General features: G+C 41.7%; 1 protein-coding gene across 5 annotated transcripts in view; it reads left to right on the forward strand.

The window, feature by feature from the left end:
• Positions 1 to 11,946, forward strand: part of thbs2a (thrombospondin 2a) — a 33,664-nt gene extending 21,718 nt beyond the window's left edge. For 3 of the 5 annotated variants that reach the window (XM_024388257.2, XM_024388259.2, XM_024388260.2), the window contains exons 14-24: positions 1,586 to 1,804; positions 2,304 to 2,411; positions 3,531 to 3,690; positions 4,158 to 4,276; positions 4,556 to 4,790; positions 6,590 to 6,817; positions 7,277 to 7,548; positions 7,719 to 7,816; positions 8,084 to 8,223; positions 8,489 to 8,522; positions 10,860 to 11,946. In XM_024388257.2, coding sequence (XP_024244025.1) covers positions 1,586 to 1,804; positions 2,304 to 2,411; positions 3,531 to 3,690; positions 4,158 to 4,276; positions 4,556 to 4,790; positions 6,590 to 6,817; positions 7,277 to 7,548; positions 7,719 to 7,816; positions 8,084 to 8,223; positions 8,489 to 8,522; positions 10,860 to 10,863 — 1,617 coding nt within the window. In that variant the 3' untranslated portion in view covers positions 10,864 to 11,946. Of the gene's footprint in view, positions 1 to 1,585; positions 1,805 to 2,303; positions 2,412 to 2,763; positions 2,881 to 3,530; positions 3,691 to 4,157; positions 4,277 to 4,555; positions 4,791 to 6,589; positions 6,818 to 7,276; positions 7,549 to 7,718; positions 7,817 to 8,083; positions 8,224 to 8,488; positions 8,523 to 10,859 lie in introns of those variants that run through there. The other 2 variants (XM_024388258.2, XM_042306242.1) reach the window with 2 other exon arrangements.
• The last annotated feature ends 7,389 nt before the right edge of the window (positions 11,947 to 19,335 follow it).

Genomic DNA, 19,335 nt, shown 5'->3' on the forward strand with positions numbered 1-19,335 from the left:
AAGAACTTAACTGGCCTGTACAGAGCCATGACCTCAACCCCATCGAACACCTCGCCAACTGTGAGTCAGGCATAATCGCCCATCATCAGTGATTTATTAGTGGCCCACATTTTTAGAATGAGTCTACACTCTGCTGCAAGGGTGGACTCCACTATGCATGAACATAGCACACCTTGACCCTGTATAAGGAGAGAGAGAGGGAGAATGTTATGAAGCTGTAATATATATATATAATATATATATAGATATAGATATATAGAGATGTATATATAATAGCAAACATCTGATATACTTTTCTCTTCATACTTCACCTGTGCTTGGTGTTACAGTATGAGTGGAGGTCTTAGATGGGATGAGAACTATAAAGTGATGTCTATGTCTCTCTGATGTTCTTGTTTGTGTTGTTATCTACGTTTCCACTCTAGCAACACATGTATTACTGTTTAATGCAGCTCTGTCATGTCAATAGCTATTTCCCAGTGGGCACACACTGGTTGAATCAACGTTGTTTCTGAAATTACGTCGAACCAATGTGGAATAGACGTAGAATTGACAACATCTGTTGTGGCATACATACATCGTTTCTGCTTTGAAACCATGATAATTGAGTTCACACACAGATTTGTTGTTGAAAAGTTGAATCATCACTCCACTATCCAATAGACCTGGGTTCAAATACTATTTAAAATCATTTGCAATACTTTATCTGGACTTGATTGAGCTTGCCTGGCACAATGAAACCAATGGAATAGTAATTAAAAAAACTACTGGCTAAAGTATTTGAAAGATCTCAAATAGTATTTGAACCTAGATCTGCTGTTCTGCCCTAACATTACAGACCTCGTGAATCATTGCTTTGTCACTGGCTTTTAAAAACGGTACCGGCTCTGATCCTAGGCCAACATCGTACACATTGATTTGAGGAAAGGGGAAAGGGGAATTGTCTCAGTGTCTCATCTGTTTCCCAGAGCTGATGAAAAAAAGAAAGGCCTTGTTATTGGTCATCACGTAACGTTGTTGTAACGTTGTACCATATGAGGTCACGGAGTGGCATCAAATCACTTCCTAATGATGGACATCTGTAGCAATAGAGATACGACAGTGTTGTCTTTGATTCTCTTGCCGTAGATACATAAAACACTGTATCAGAATCCACAGGGTTTATGGCAGAGCAGGGGACATGACATGACAGGACATAACATAACATGACATCTGAGAATACACTTCACCCCAAGAAATGAGACTCACTGATTTACAGAACGTTTATCATGCTCATGCACTGTCCTCTCCTGTACAACCCCAGACAGTTTGACTTGATGCTCTCTCTCTCCTCAGGACAACTCTCCACTCCTGTACAACCCCAGACAGTTTGACTTGATGCTCTCTCTCTCCTCAGGACAACTCTCCACTCCTGTACAACCCCAGACAGTTTGACTTGATGCTCTCTCTCTCCTCAGGACAACTCTCCACTCCTGTACAACCCCAGACAGTTTGACTTGATGCTCTCTCTCTCCTCAGGACAACTCTCCACTCCTGTACAACGCCAGAGAGTTTGACTTGATGCTCTCTCTCTCTCCCCCCCCAGGTCTGCGAGCCAGAGAACCCCTGCAAAGACAAGACCCACAACTGTCACCGGTCCTCAGAGTGTATCTACATCAGCCACTTTAGTGAACCCATGTACAAGTGTGAGTGCAGGATCGGCTACGCTGGTGATGGTTTCATCTGTGGAGAGGACTCAGACCTGGATGGATGGCCTAATCAGAACTTGGTGTGTGGGGCCAACGCCACCTATCACTGCAAAAAGGTAACAGACTCTAACTTTATGTTCTCTGTGGGCCACTTTCCTGGATCCAGAGTAAGCCTAGTCTCTAGTCCCCATTTAAATATGCACTCTTGAATTTTTGCATAATTTCAGCCAGTAGTTTTGAAAGTGGTGCTCACGAGCCAAAACTGGTCCCTATTTTTGTGTACTACGTAATCCATTTGGTGTGATATGTTACCAATCCAATTCATGCAATATGTTACACATTTCTTGTGCTTAAGATTGTGGAGTGCATTTTTAAGTCTAGACCTTCCTGGAATAAAAAGGACTTTCAATTGAGATTCTCAATTGAGCATACGCTTTAGTCCAGGACTAGGCTAAATCTTATTAAGTCCAGGAAACTGTCCTAATAACTTTTATCCTCAACAACAGACCTGCAGATTTTCGACATTTTCTAATCTTACGGTATGACAATCTTTGACATTTTTCTTCCTGTGGCTATTTCTAAAACTGTTTCCATTTATTTATCAATATTTAACAGGATAACTGCCCCAACCTGCCTAACTCTGGACAGGAAGATTTTGACAAAGATGGTCAGGGAGACGCGTGTGACCAGGATGATGACAACGATGGAATCGTGGATGAAAGAGTAAGATATATTTTATAAGGCAAATGTGTTAAATGGATGATGGCTGAAAAGATTCACTAACTCTTGCTACAGTCTTAGAAAAAAAGGTACAATCTAGAACCAAATAGAGTTCTACCTGGAACCAAAATAGTTATCCTTTGGTGACAGCCGAAGAATTGTTTTGGAACCCTTTATTCTAAGAGTGTATGACAATGGAAGTTTGCTTCAAAGGTCAATGTTTGATTGTTACAACCAACACATTTTTCTGCAAATGTCTTCATCAGGGTATTTAGATGAATTCAATAGGGAATCAAATGCCCTCTCCAAGAAAACGGACACTCCAATCATTCCCATTTCGCTGCTCTCTCTTCAGGACAACTGTCCTCTCCTGTACAACCCCAGACAGTTTGACTTGATGCTCTCTCTCTTCAGGACAACTGTCCTCTCCTGTACAACCCTAGACAGTTTGACTTGATGCTCTCTCTTCAGGACAACTGTCCTCTCCTGTACAGCCCCAGACAGTTTGACTTGATGCTCTCTCTCTCTTCAGGACAACTGTCCTCTCCTGTACAACCCCAGACAGTTTGACTTGATGCTCTCTCTTCAGGACAACTGTCCTCTCCTGTACAACCCCAGACAGTTTGACTTGATGCTCTCTCTCTTCAGGACAACTGTCCTCTCCTGTACAACCCCAGACAGTTTGACTTGATCTCTCTCTCTCTCTCTCTCTCCTCAGGACAACTGTCCTCTCTCTCTCCTCAGACAGTTTGACTTGTCTCTGCTCTCTCTCTCTCTCTCTCTCTGTCTCTCTCTGTCTCTCTCTCTCTCTCTCTCTCTCTCTCTGTCTCTCTTTCTCTCTGTCTCTCTCTCTCTCTCTGTCTCTCTCTGTCTCTCTCTGTCTCTCTGTCTCTCTCTCTCTCTCTGTCTCTCTCTCTCTCTCTCTCTCTCTCTCTCTCTCTCTCTCTCTCTCTCTCTCTCTCTCTCTCTCTCTCTGTCTCTCTCTCTCTCTCTCTCTCTCTCTCTCTCTCTCTCTCTCTCTCTCTCTCTCTCTCTCTCTCTCTCCTCAGGACAACTGTTCTCTCCTGTACAACGCCAGACAGTTTGACTTGATGCTCTCTCTCTCTCTCTCTCTCTCCTCAGGACAACTGTCCTCTAATGTACAATCCCAGACAGTTTGACTTTGATAAGGATGATGTGGGGGATCGTTGTGACAACTGCCCCTATGAACACAACCCTGCCCAGATCGACACCGACCACAATGGGGAAGGTGACGCCTGTGCTATCGACATTGATGGAGATGGTACTAGCCTTTTCTTACCATGTTACTAAACATGATACATTGCTGTATTATAATGATATTAAGTGAGAACAGGGAAAGGCTCCTTCAACTCTTATAACTTTTATATTCCGTGTAATATATTATTTAAAAGTCATTCATTTGTATTGCTATTGACTCTAGTTGGCTCTGAAGTAGTCATGACATTTTTTTTTTTTTTAAATCTTAAGAATCTCAGAAAATATTTTATGGATTATTGCAGGGTAGTAAATCATGCAAAGGAATGACCAGCTGGCACGGTTTTGCGATTAATCTTTCCGCCCTCAACTATGAAGTGATTAATTAGCATTAGCTACTTCTATGGCACGGAACGCGAAATGCCACATGCAAGAACAGGCAAGCAAATATCTAGGATTATGACTACAGATATGTCCTGCACACATGATATTACCGCTGCATGTTGTTTAATGTCCATTTCCCTATTCCTTTAGAAATCCTAAACGAGCAAGACAACTGCCCGTACTTGTACAACAATGACCAGAAGGACACTGACATGGATGGAGTCGGTGACCAGTGTGACAACTGTCCTCTGCTACACAACCCTGACCAGGTGGGAATAAAGAACAGTCACTTTGCCTTTTGTGTAATTACAAAAAGGACATCATCTCTATCAGGGTTGCAAAATTCCAGAAACGGTCCCCAAATTCACAGGATTTCTAGACATTCCCAGTTGGAGGATTTGGATGACCCTTCTTATTCCTCACTCTGGGAGTCTTGCAACCGGGATTTCTGGAAAACATTTGGAAAAGTTCTGGAAAATGTTGGATTTTTTTTATCATGCTGGCCACTGTAACACTCCTGTCCTCTCCTGTCCTCTCCTCTTTAACAGGCTGACACAGACAATGACCTTGTAGGAGACCAGTGTGACAACAACCAGGATATCGATGAAGACGGTCACCAGAATAACCTGGACAACTGTCCTTACGTCGCCAACTCCAACCAGGCTGACCACGATAAGGACGGCAAGGGGGACGCCTGTGACTTCGACGATGACAATGACGGTATCCCTGACGATAGGGACAACTGTAGATTGACACCCAATAAGGATCAACTGGACTCTGATGGTAAGGGGGACAACACACACACAGACAAACACACCATGGATCAGCATAGTTAGTGTGAAGAATGCTGTAACTGTAGCTGCCTGTAGCTGCCTGAGGAAGAATTAGTATCCAGTAGGTTGATTTGTGACTTCTGTAATAGCCCTGTATACACTACCATAGATACTATCAAACATCACACAGAGGATTGCTTGTGATACAGGAATCTTCCGTTGAGACGTCCCTGCACCTGTCCACCCTCCTTTTTACACAAATCTTTATAGATATAGGTCAACATGCCATGTCCCATTGTCCTGTAAACTATAGCTACTACTATAACAGCGGTTGTGTATGATATAGGAATAGCGTTTTTCTGCATCTGCCCACCATAAAAAACACGGGGTGCCTTTTACCTCTTAACTACATTTTCATTCATATATTTACCGTTCAATATGTCTTGTTCCATTTCCCTCTCTCTCTCTACAAAATGTGAAGTATGGTGGGCGGTTTAGAAATAGTGTACACACATTCAGGAACTTGCAGGTGTAGGGTACAAAAAGTCAACTGATGATAGAAATGTAGATATCTGTACACTGTTGAATGCTCCCGCAGTTTTATTGTGGTGCAAGTATGGTGGGTCAGACATTAAGGAGTTAACAAAAAGGAGTATTTCTGGGTTAGGGTTGATGACGTCATTAGCGTAGGACTTTATCGTGCGGGAACCCATGAGGGAATCATCCGCCAGACACCCAGCCGCCAGGCCATGAAGTTTTATTTCCGAAGGGGGCATCTGTGCTAATCCACAGTGCCCAATTTCATCATGCAGAGTTACCTGAAGTTTGTGTAACTGGCTTTAACTAGAAGCAGGCTGTGTGGAGACTGGGAGAGGTAGGGAAGACAGAGGGAGAGAGAGAGAGGGAGAGGGAACTAGAGAGCGAAAGAGAGAGCGATGGAGAAAGAGAGAGGGAGAAAGAGAATTAGATACTTCTCAAAGACAAACCCTAGAGCCAGATCCCTTAACCCTCTTAACACCTCATCAGAAGGTGTTTATTCGATAGAATCAAGTCAGCTTCCTGTGCAATTACAGAAGAGTAGAGGAGAAAGTGGAGAAAACAGGCTTTACAGCTCGCTGGCAACTTCCCTTTGCTCTGTATTATGAGTCTGTTTCTAATAGACTATGGCCTCTGAGATAGTTACATGTTTCAGTAGAAGTTGTCACGGCATGCAGATGGCTGAGACTCCTTATTGGACTTGGCGGACATATTAAAATCTACAGGAATTGCAATTCTTGCGATTCTTTTTCTGAAACGCTGGTAGAGTGAGTGAAACGTCTGCCTTCCCTGTGGTAGGAATGTTGCAACATTATTGCTAGTGTGGAAACTAGGGAGTTATATAGGCCTACTGTAGTCGCCATGGATAGTTTTCACCAATTGTTCCATTAAAAAGGAATAGGAGAGCAACAAATATATATTATGAATTCATGGTGCTCTTTTATTCATTCAAAAAGGTGACACGTTTCAGCACAGGAAGTGACACAGTGGTCTAAGGCACTGCATCGCAGTGCTTGAGGCGTCACTACAGAAACCCTGGTTCGAATCCAGGGTGTATTCCAACCAGCCGTGATTGAGTGTCCCATAGGGCGGTGTACAATTGGCCCATCATCTTCCGGGTTTGGCCGGTGTAGGCCGTCATTGTAAATAAGAATTTGTTCTTAACTGACTTGCCTGGTTAAATAAATAAAAATAAAGACCATAGTCTCTGTCAAAGTTCTCACAATAGGCCTCTGTATTTTAACCCAGCATCTTCCATTCTTCTATCAACAGGCGACGGTAGAGGCGACGCTTGCAAAGACGACTTTGACAACGACAACATCCCGGACTTCCTTGACGTGTGTCCTGAGAACAATGCCGTCAGCGTCACAAACTTCCGGAAGTTTCAGATGGTGCACCTGGACCCCAAGGGAACAGCGCAGATCGACCCCAACTGGGTGGTTAGACATCAGGGCAAGGAGCTGGTACAGACCGTCAACTCTGACCCTGGCATCGCTGTTGGTGAGTAGGATATAACCTCAATATGTAGTCCCTATACTGCCGTAAAAGAGAGAGAAATATTAGCGATAGATTAAAGATATTTAATTCACTACAGTTTAGAGATGTGCAGAATGTCAACTCTGACCCTGTCAACGCAGTGGGCAACCTTACCTCAGATACTTTCATATATTCCCTTGTAGGGTAGCAAAATTCAATAAACTTTCCCTTTTGCCTGATTTTTCAGAAATCTCAGATTCCCTCCCAGCTTATTCCCTCCTGATTCCAGGAATCCGCAATATGGATTTCAGGACATTTGCAACCCTATACAGTTGTGTGATCATTTAGATCTGATATGTTACCATATGCAAGATGTCCAACTATTTCTATGATCTATAAATATCAAGAGGAGCAGAAGTATTATTCAAATGTGTGTCCCACCAACCAGCCTAGGTGTTCACTTTTTCTGTTCCACCGTCCTAGGCTTTGATGAGTTCAACGCGGTGGACTTCAGTGGTACGTTCTACGTGAACACGGACCGGGATGACGACTACGCTGGTTTCGTGTTCGGCTACCAGTCGAGCGGCCGCTTCTACGTGGTGATGTGGAAGCAGATCACTCAGACCTACTGGGAAGACAAACCCTCCAAGGCCTTTGGTATCTCTGGTGTCTCTCTCAAGGTGGTCAACTCAACTACGGGCACAGGGGAGAACCTGAGAAATGCCCTGTGGCACACAGGCAACACTAAAAATCAGGTGTGCTAAGATCCAATATATAATTTTGTAGAGACAAAAAATCATATGGTTTCTCTGGTTTAGCCACACCCTCTATTAAGCAATCTTTCAAGCAGCCAGTCAAATTTATAAAGTTATCATAAATCATAGATCTTCAATAATTAAATGGTTTCCTTATCTGTTGGCCACAGGTGCGCACTCTGTGGCACGACCCAAAGAACATTGGCTGGAAGGATTACACAGCCTACAGGTGGCACCTCATCCACAGACCCAAGACTGGATTCATCAGGTGAGCAGGTCTAGCCTAATGCCTAGGCTTTAGCTCAGTGGGCTAACACAGTCTCGTGGTATGTAGGAGACCCGGGATTGAATCCAGCCAATCACACCCTTCGCACTTTCCTCAGTAACAGTCTGAAAATACTTTTTATGATAATATACTATAGGTTAAGCTGTTAACCAGGGTGTTTTGTCCATAGTGTGCTTTGTCCAAATGTACAGTCCTCCAGCACTCCACTCAGTTTCAATCATTCATGTATTGTCTTGTTGTGTTTTGTAGGGTTGTGGTCTATGAAGGGAAACAGATCTTGGCAGACTCGGGACCAGTGTACGACAAGACGTTTGCTGGAGGACGGTTAGGCCTGTTTGTCTTCTCCCAGGAACTGGTCTTCTTCTCTGATCTCAAATATGAGTGTAGAGGTGAGTCATGTAGTTAGCAACACCGTTCTAGCCAGGTCCCAGATCTGTTTGTGCTGTCTTGCTAACTCCTATGGTGTCACGCCAATGACCATAGGAGTTGGCAAGATGGCACAAACAGATCTGGGACCAGGCTAGTACAGACCATGGTTTGTGAAAATAATGGTTGGTAATTGTGGAAGAGATCTCTCCTATTTGGGAGACAAAATGCAGATGAAGGGGTAAAAAAAGTGTTTTTAAAACCTTCCAAATCTTTTCCAATACTCAGATAAGCTGGAGTTTCCAACTGTGTTGTCCATCAGGTAACAATCATAAAGGTGTATATGTTTTGTGTCGGCTGTATAAAAAATCACAACAAAAAAACAGAAGTCACGCTTTTGTTTCTGCTGTAACACTGAAGTTCGGCTATATGGATGTAATAGAGCCCTTTGACTATGTTGTGTGCATACTGTATGTGTGTGGTTGTGTGGTTCAGATTGTTCGATGATGTGTGTGTGTGTGTGTGTGTGTGTGTGTGTGTGTGTGTGTGTGTGTGTGTGTGTGTGTGTGTGTGTGTGTGTGACACTGTGTGTGACACTGTGTGTGTGACACTGTGTGTGTGTGTCTGTGTGTGTTTGTGTGTGTGTGACGATGTGTGTGTGTGACGATGTGTGTGTGTGTGTGTGTGTGTGTGTGTGTGTGTGTGTGTGTGTGTGTGTGTGTGGTGTGTGTGTGTGTGTGTGTGTGTGACACTGTGTGAGAGGTCTGGTGTGTGGTCTTAAAGGGTTTCAGGTGCTACTTTGATCTCAAATACGAGAATATTGCTTGTTCACGCTTTACTGTATGATACACACAATGCTCCACCGGTTGCTGTATTGTTGGCTATATTTCCATACCATATTGTGTATGTACAGTGCCTTGCGAAAGTATTCGGCCCCCTTGAACTTTGCGACCTTTTGCCACATTTCAGGCTTCAAACATAAAGATATAAAACTGTATTTTTTTGTGAAGAATCAACAACAAGTGAGACACAATCATGAAGTGGAACGACATTTATTGGATATTTCAAACTTTTTTAACAAATCAAAAACTGAAAAATTGGGCGTGCAAAATTATTCAGCCCCTTTACTTTCAGTGCAGCAAACTCTCTCCAGAAGTTCAGTGAGGATCTCTGAATGATCCAATGTTGACCTAAATGACTAATGATGATAAATACAATCCACCTGTGTGTAATCAAGTCTCTGTATAAATGCACCTGCACTGTGATAGTCTCAGAGGTCCGTTAAAAGCGCAGAGAGCATCATGAAGAACAAGGAACACACCAGGCAGGTCCGAGATACTGTTGTGAAGAAGTTTAAAGCCGGATTTGGATACAAAAATATTTCCCAAGCTTTAAACATCCCAAGGATCACTGTGTAAGCGATAATATTGAAATGGAAGGAGTATCAGACCACTGCAAATCTACCAAGACCTGGCTGTCCCTCTAAACTTTCAGCTCATACAAGGAGAAGACTGATCAGAGATGCAGCCAAGAGGCCCATGATCACTCTGGATGAACTGCAGAGATCTACAGCTGAGGTGGGACACTGTCCATAGGACAACAATCAGTCATATATTGCACAAATCTGGCCTTTATGGAAGAGTGGCAAGAAGAAAGCCATTTCTTAAAGATATCCATAAAAAGTGTTGTTTAAAGTTTGCCACAAGCCACCTGGGAGACACACCAAACATGTGGAAGAAGGTGCTCTGGTCAGATGAAACCAAAATTGAACTTTTTGGCAACAATGCAAAACGTTATGTTTGGCGTAAAAGCAACACAGCTCATCACCCTGAACATACCATCCCCACTGTCAAACATGGTGGTGGCAGCATCATGGTTTGGGCCTGCTTTTCTTCAGCAGGGACAGGGAAGATGGTTAAAATTGATGAGAAGATGGATGGAGCCAAATACAGGACCATTCTGGAAGAAAACCTGATGGAGTCTGCAAAAGACCTGAGACTGGGACGGAGATTTGTCTTCCAACAAAACAATGATCCAAAACATAAAGCAAAATCTACAATGGAATGGTTCAAAAATAAACATATCCAGGTGTTAGAATGGCCAAGTCAAAGTCCAGACCTGAATCCAATCGAGAATCTGTGGAAAGAACTGAAAACTGCTATTCACAAATGCTCTCCATCCAACCTCACTGAGCTCGAGCTGTTTTGCAAGGAGGAATGGGAAGAAATTTCAGTCTCTCGATGTGCAAAACTGATAGAGACATACCCCAAGCGAGTTACAGCTGTAATCGCAGCAAAAGGTGGCGCTACAAAGTATTAACTTAAGGGGGCTGAATAATTTTGCACGCCCAATTTTTCAGTTTTTGATTTGTTAAAAAAGTTTGAAATATCCAATAAATGTCGTTCCACGTCATGATTGTGTCCCACTTGTTGTTGATTCTTCACAAAAAAATACAGTTTTATATCTTTATGTTTGAAGCCTGAAATGTGGCAAAATGTCTCAAAGTTCAAGGGGGCCGAATACTTTCGCAAGGCACTGTATACGGCTGTATAGATTACTCTATATACTGTATGACTCTGGATATGCTGTTATTTCTTAGCTTTTTTGTTATAAATGTGCTTAGAATAAATAATCATACATTTTCTCCTATTTTCACTAGATAACTGAACAGCGTTGGATGTGAAAACTTCAAATGGCTAAAGACACTAAACCTCATAACCTGATCATCAGCCTTTTGCTGATTCGTTCGTCATTTCAACCAATGAAATGGAGCTTCAGCTTCACCCCACCAAAGTATTTTTGCCTCTAACTTTCCATTGAAGAGGCAGCCGGGGCCTTTTCCAGTTTTTCTGAGTGCCTTATGTGAAAAGACATATCCTTGAGAAATGAAAACCGATGACAAATGAAAAAGGCCTTGTGGACAAATGAAAAAGGTCTTAGCAATGATAAAAACTAAGTAACCGATGTTGACAACATATTATAGGGATTATTTGTACAACCACTTATGTGCTTTACTCCGATTTCTTCCAAACACTTTACAGCTTTACATTAACAAAAGTAAATATAAAATTATTGTTACTCGATAAATATTGATATTGTTTGTGCTGGAAAAGAGATCAACTTGATGCTAAGTACAATGTACAATAAAGGCGTCTAGGTTGCTTAGCAACTAAAGGTCTCTGTATTGACCTCAGCAGTTTCAGCCCTGCAGTGAAAAATTGGATCAATTTTAATATTTACTGCCAAATATCCACCAAACTCTTAATCAATACCAAAGCACACTGATGTACGTCGCTAACTTGAACAAAGTTCTTATTTTTTGTATTGATTCTTATACCACCCAGAATGCAGTTTTGTTAAAACGGTCTTCAGTTGCTCATTTAAAATGTTTGTCAAACTCTAAAAAGGTTGACCGTGAGACCGTCTTATAGCATTTTAAAGTACTTTGGGATGAAGATGTTTATACTAAGTTTGTATTATAATTTCTTCTGTAAATTATTATCACGAGTTTATGTCTTGCTGGTTTGTTTGTTTTGTTTGTTTGCTTTTTTGTTAGAGATTGTAAATAATTTATTTATTTGTTTACACTGACGAAATTTCACAATTGAAGATTGTTGGATATCAACATAAAAATTTCTCAAACATCAAGTTAAAAATACACTATCACAAACTTTGTGTACTATGCAGTGTTATGCCATGTGTTATACTGAACAAAAATTTAAATAATAAAACAACATGCAACAATTTTATTGATTTTACTGAGTTACAGTTCATATGAGAAAATCAGTTAATTGAAATAAATTCATTAGGCCCTAATCTATGGATTTCACATGACTGGGAATACAGATACAGTGGGGCAAAAAAGTATTTAGTCAGCCACCAATTGTGCAAGTTCTCCTACTTAAAAAGATGAGAGAGGCCTGTAATTTTCATCATAGGTACACTTCAACTATGACAGACAAAATGAGAAAAATATCCAGAAAATCACATTGTAGGATTTTTAATGAATTTATTTGCAAATTATGGTGGAAAATAAGTATTTGGTCTCCTACAAACAAGCAAGATTTCTGGCTCTCACAGACCTGTAACTTCTTCTTTAAGAGGCTCCTCTGTCCTCCACTCGTTACCTGTATTAATGGCACCTTTTTGAACTTGTTATCAGTATAAAAGACACATGTCCACAACCTCAAACAGTCACACTCCAAACTCCACTATGGCCAAGACCAAAGAGCTGTCAAAGGACACCAGAAACAAAATTGTAGACCTGCACCAGGCTGGGAAGACTGAATCTGCAATAGGTAAGCAGCTTGGTTTGAAGAAATCAACTGTGGGAGCAATTATTAGGAAATGGAAGACATACAAGACCACTGATAATCTCCCTCGATCTGGGGCTCCACGCAAGATCTCACCCCGTGGGGTCAAAATGATCACAAGAACGGTGAGCAAAAATCCCAGAACCACACGGGGGGACCTAGTGAATGACCTGCAGAGAGCTGGGACCAAAGTAACAAAGCCTACCATCAGTAACACACTACGCCGCCAGGGACTCAAATCCTGCAGTGCCAGACGTGTCCCCCTGCTTAAGCCAGTACATGTCCAGGCCCGTCTGAAGTTTGCTAGAGAGCATTTGGATGATCCAGAAGAAGATTGGGAGAATGTCATATGGTCAGATGAAACCAAAATAGAACTTTTTGGTAAAAACTCAACTCGTCGTGTTTGGAGGACAAAGAATGCTGAGTTGCATCCAAAGGACACCATACCTACTGTGAAGCATGGGGGTGGAAACATCATGCTTTGGGGCTGTTTTTCTGCAAAGGGACCAGGACGACTGATCCGTGTAAAAGAAAGAATGAATGGGGCCATGTATGTATCGTGAGATTTTGAGTGAAAACCTCCTTCCATCAGCAAGGGCATTGAAGATGAAACGTGGCTGGGTCTTTCAGCATGACAATGATCCCAAACACACCGCCCGGGCAACGAAGGAGTTGCTTCGTAAGAAGCATTTCAAGGTCCTGGAGTGGCCTAACCAGTCTCCAGATCTCAACCCCATAGAAAATCTTTGGAGGGAGTTGAAAGTCTGTGTTGCCCAGCAACAGCCCCAAAACATCACTGCTCTAGAGGAGATCTGCATGGAGGAATGGGCCAAAATACCAGCAACAGTGTGTCAAAACCTTGTGAAGACTTACAGAAAACGTTTGACCTCTGTCATTGCCAACAAAGGGTATATAACAAAGTACTGAGATAAACTTTTGTTATTGACCAAATACTTATTTTCCACCATAATTTGCAAATAAATTCATAAAAAATCCTACAATGTGATTTTCTGGATTTTTTTTCTCATTTTGTCTGTCATAGTTGAAGTGTAACTATGATGAAAATTACAGGCCTCTCGCATCTTTTTAAGTGGGAGAACTTGCACAATTGGTGGCTGACTAAATAGTTTTTTGCCCCACTGTATGTGTCTGTTGGACAAAGAAACCTTTAAAAAAATGGGCCTCACAGTGGGCCTCAGGATCTTGTCACAGTATCTTTGTGCATTCAAATTGCCATTGACAAAATGGTGTTCGTTGTCCATAGCTTATGCCTGCCTGTAACATAACCCCACCACCACAGGGCACTCTGTTCACAATGTTGGCATCAGCAAACCGCTCGCCCACACAACGCCATACATGTTGTCTGCGGTTGTGAGGCCGGTTAGACATACTGCCAAATACTCTAAAATGACGTTGGAGGTGGCTTACGGTAGAGAAATGAACATTAAATTCTCTGGCAATAGCTCTGGTGGACATTTCTGCAGTCAGCATCCCAACTGCACACTCCTTCAAAAACTTGACACATCTGTGGCATTGTGTTGTGACAAAACTGGCCTTTTATTGTCCCCAGCACAAAGTGCATCTGTGTAATGAACATGCTGTTTAATCAGCTTCTTGATATGCCACACCTGTCAGGTGGATGGATTATCTCAGCTTAGGAGAAATGCTCACTAACAGGGATATAAACAAATTTGTGCACACAATTTGAGAGAAATAAGCATTTTGTGCATATGAAAAGTTTCTGGGATCTTTTATTTCAGCTCATGAAACATGGGACCAACACTTTACATTTTGCGTTTATATTTTTGTTCAGTGTACTTGATGGATATGTTAGCCAAATGCTCATGATAGGCCCTATAATCACTCAGATAAAATATACAAAACAATGCAGTGGTTTTAAGAGAAGGTGTAGTAGCTATAGTTTGGGTTAGTTGTAACACTCTATTCCAATATCCCTCTAGCATACCCCTTACAATGAAGCAATAGGATATTGTGCATCCATTCTAAGTAGTATGCTAGTATGGACATTGGAACACAGCTTTAAGTGTTGAGGAAGTGAAGATGATGTAAGAGTGAAACATTGATGTAATGGTAAGAGTGTCACGTATGGGGTTAGATGTAGTAGTAGTACCTGTGAGAGAGCAACAGTGATTATTATGTTAACAGTTCACAGCATCCTTGACCTTGACAACTGATGGTCTGAGGTTTGAGTGTGTATGCCTGGTGTGACAGGGAGCATTTGACTTCATGTAAATGTAATGTGTTGTTCACAGATGGATGAGGAAAGAACGTTCTGCTTTGAATGAGTGAAATATGTAACCAGATGAAGGCCATTCTAGAATCTATCAAAAATCTAGTAAAACGGTTTCTTGTAACTTTTGGTTGACTTATATGGATCAAGGATATTTTCAATGTATAGCTTTTTGGTTGTTGTTTGTCTGTATAGCGTTAATTGTTGCCGATTTTTGTTTTTTGTAGTTAGTAACTAGCTTAGTTGTATTTTGTGAGGGATTTTGCAATGCATAAATGTCCATTTTTCAGCTTTTCCTTTGTTGTTAGATCTACATTGTCTACAAACCATTTTTTGTTAGTCTATCACTTAAAAGAAATGATCTTGTTTCATAAATAAATTGTTTGTACACCATCTCTTTTTCATTGAGATAATGACAATTATGGAAGAAAATGAAAATGTGTTTATATTTGACATTAAATCGATTAATTATGTAATGAAAATATCAAATAATTTAAGTAGTATTAAGAGAAAATATAACAAAACAATATAGCCCCGATATATGAATCTAGCTTCTACAAAGATAAGATTGAAAACTTGAATTTCAAAGCTATTATGTAAACCATTTTCCAAACTTGGAACCTGTTAAGAGCTCTAAATGTGGCAGTCAATATTGATAGAAAGGTTTTTGTCCCATGCTGGATGCTAAAGATGGGACATTTTAGCAGGTTAGTTAACTCCTTTCACATTCCATGAAATTACATTGACACAGGGGGTTGGGGGGTTGGAGTTGTCAACAAAGCAACATGACAGAAATATGATGCCAAGTTTTGAACTACTGGTAGTTTCATTGAGAAGATATATAAAGCGATCTGTGCATTTGAACAACAGCATAAATACACTATTTAGAATGAGCAGGCAGCTCGCGAACGAACGAGTGCACTAGGGAGAATGCAACAAGCATACAGATGCAATAAGTGAAAACACATTATCTGACTGAAGATAGCTAGCTAACATAATGTCACAAAGCATGATCACTTGGCTAGTGCATATAAGTCAGATATTAGTTTAGAAAGACTTGAAATTGGCATGGGGGCAAGCTACCAGCTAGCCATAGCTACGGTGCATTTGGAAAGTATTCAGACCCCTTCACTTTTTCCACATTTTGTTATGATACAGCCTTATTCTAAAATTGATTAACTTATTTATTTTCCTCATCGATCTATACACAATACCCCATAAACAGGTTTTTAGACATTTTTACAAATGTATTACAAAAAAAAAAACTGAAATACCTTATTTACATAAGTACTCAGACCCTTTGCTATGAGACTCAAAATTGAGCTCAGGTGCATCCTGTTTCGATTGATCATCCTTGAGATGTTTCTACAACTTGATTGGAGTCCACCTGTGGTAAATTAAATTGATTGGACATGATTTGGAAAGGTACACTCCTGTCTATATAAGGTCCGACAGTTGACAGTGCATGTCAAGTCCCCAAGAACACAGCGGCCTTCATCATTCTTAAATGGAAGAAGTTTGGAACCACCAAGACTCTTCCTACAGAGAAGGGTCTTGGTCAGGTGACCAAAAACCTGATGGTCACTCTGACAGAGCTCCAGAGTTCCTCTGTGGAGATGAGGGAACCTTCCAGAAGGACAACCATCTCTACAGCACTCCACCAATCAGGCTTTTATGGTAGAGTGGGCAGACGGAAGCCACTCCTCAGTAAAGGGCACATGATTCTCTGGCCTGACGAAAGCAATATTGAACTCTTTGGCCTGAATGCAGAGCGTCACATCTGGAGGAAACCAGGCACCGCTCATCACCTGGCCAATACCATCCTTACGGTGAAGCATGTTGGTGGCAGCATCATGCTGTGGGGATGTTTTTCAGCGACAGGGACTGGGAGACTAGTCAGGATCAAGGTGGAGATGAACAGAGCAAAGTACAGAGAGATCCTTGATGAAAACCTGCTCCAGAGCACATAGGACTTCAGCCAAGGGGTCTGAATACATTCTGACTGCACTGTAGATAGCTGCTTATCAAAGGTAGATAACTGGTTAATTTGACAAAAAAATCTACCTAACTATCTCTCAATGTTTCTCAAAATTACTGTAGCTAGCTAATTCATTTGATTTTTTTTTGTGATACACACGTGTTTTTGCTGTTTTAGTCCACACAACATGTTGTCCTGTCACCTACAGTAGAACCTGATGAACACCATGGGGGGAAACAATAAAATTGGCCAGTCGCATTCATGAATTTTTGTCCTATCAGATCCACAATTTGAAGGTTCTAGCTAGTGTATTCCTCTGCCCTTCGACTCTTGTTGCATGCAGATGTCCAGTTTATCAGGTCCCAGGCTGCCATGACTGTTATGATTATTTATTTACAAGTTCATTCAAATGAGCTTTTTGCTGTCACGCCATCTGTACCTGATATAGCAGATCTCATCTTACGTGCGGATATAAGCCTACTGGCGTGAGAGACTTTTTGAGAAAGAGATTAGAGCAGACCCAGAAGTTCTGACCCAAGCACAGTCCATTTACCTTGTGCTGTTATAATTTATGCTCTAAAATCCTGCGATTTCATCGGGGCAGCCCCCCCCCCATAGCAAATAGCTGGCAAAACAATTCAAGCAATGTTCGCACGGCTTACTGCTGCTTGCAGAGTCACTGAGAGGCAGAGTAGTAAGTAACTGAACAGCTTGTCTTGAACAATATATATTGAAAACAGGAAAATGTACACCCCATTCACAAGTGAGGAGCCGCCCCTTACGCCTTAATGGGAGTAAACAATATCTCTGAGAGAGAAGCTCCTTATCTGACCTTGCTGTGAAAATCCAAAAAAAGAAATGTTCGAACAGGTTTTTGCTCCAAGATCAGACACAAACACACACACACACGCATGCACACAAATCATTGTCAAGTTCAACGCTAATAAAAAACAACGTAACCATTTAAAATAAAATTATGCAGTCACTAAATGATACATCCATTTGCACAAGCAATTGTGTTCCATGGAATGCACAGCAGCAAATGGGATTCAGATGGTTTTTCTTGTCACGTTGCTGCTCAGGCCTTTGTTACACATCACTAGTATATAAACACAGAATGACTTGCTCATGCACTCTGTGGCATAGTAGCAGCACATCCTCAATGAAAAACCCAAAGTGGACCTTGAAAAACCCTAACTAATAGCCAAACAGCACATTATATTCTATTATATTCTATTCTACAATTTATGGAACCAAAGTGATAGGGTAAATAGTTTGAAAACAGCAGCAGAAAATAGATAAAGTGTTATGTGTGTTGTACATTGCTGTTGTACATGTGTTGCAGAGGGGTGGTAGAAGTCTATGTACAGTCTATTGCTGTTGCATAGTGTGATGGTCTTTTTGAGGTCTTCGTGACAGGAGCATCAGCACCAGGAAAGAATCTGTGGCATCTGATAAGTGTTGGGGGTGGTAGGAACAGGAAAACACTAAAGGATGGGTGGAGGGGTGGAACAATGGGGGCTTAACTACTGAGACATCTGCAGGAGTCTGATGAGTCTGCAGGACGGCAGGTAGCCTAACGGTTAAGAGTGTTGTGCCAATGACTGAAAGGTCGCTGGTTTGACTCCCTGATCCGACTAGGTGAAAAATCTGCTGATGTGCCCTTGAGCAAGGCACTTAACCCTCATTGCTCCTGTAATTTGCTCTGGATAAGAGCATATGTAAAATGCATGCTGTACCATCTGTCCGTGAGGTGTGTCGAGATCAAGGAGACGTATGGGTTAACTCCTAAAAAAGGGGAAGGAGATAAAGGGGGTGGATTGATATAAGGGAGAATAAAGTCCTTCTCTTTGATACACACTGCCGTTTTGATGAGAGGGGTTATATTTCTCCAGCCCCATCCCAGGTTAAAAATATATTTGTGGTTGTGTGGCTGAGTGTCTGGGCCCTTAGGGCTGAGGCCCACTGAATAAGCCCACGTGGCATGCACCACAGCCTGGGTATGGGTCGGCCGCAAGGTCCTGGCACCAGGCCCAGAATGTTTTCCTGGTGGTTCTTTAGAGAGGTTTGGAGCACCATCTGAAGTCACCAAAATATTTATTTATGCATTCTGTTCGAAATGTGTTCTCAAATCTGGCTGTAATTTGGAGTCCTTTGAGCAAATGACTAACCCTAGCTTCATGTCCACATCCATTTCAACCCTAACCTTAGCCTCAACCACAATCACAACACTAACCCTAGCTTTATGACCACGTCCATTTCAACCCTAACCTTGGCCTCAACCACAATCACAACCCTAACCCTAGCTTTATGACCACATCCATTTCAACCCTAACCTTAGCCTCAACCACAATCACAACCCTAACCCTAGCTTTATGTCTACAATCATTTTGACCCTAGCCTCAACCACAATCACAACCCTAACCCTAGCTTCATGTCTACAATCATTTTGACCCTAGCCTTAGCTTCAACCTCAACCCTAACCCTGGCTTCATGTCTACAATCATTTTGACCCTAGCCTAACCCTAGCTTCATGTCTACAATCATTTTGACCCTAGCCTTAGCTTCAACCTCAACCCTAACCCTGGCTTCA

This window comes from Oncorhynchus tshawytscha, linkage group LG25 (assembly GCF_018296145.1).
Source record: "Oncorhynchus tshawytscha isolate Ot180627B linkage group LG25, Otsh_v2.0, whole genome shotgun sequence".
In the NCBI taxonomy this organism is placed as follows: Eukaryota; Metazoa; Chordata; class Actinopteri; order Salmoniformes; family Salmonidae; genus Oncorhynchus; species Oncorhynchus tshawytscha.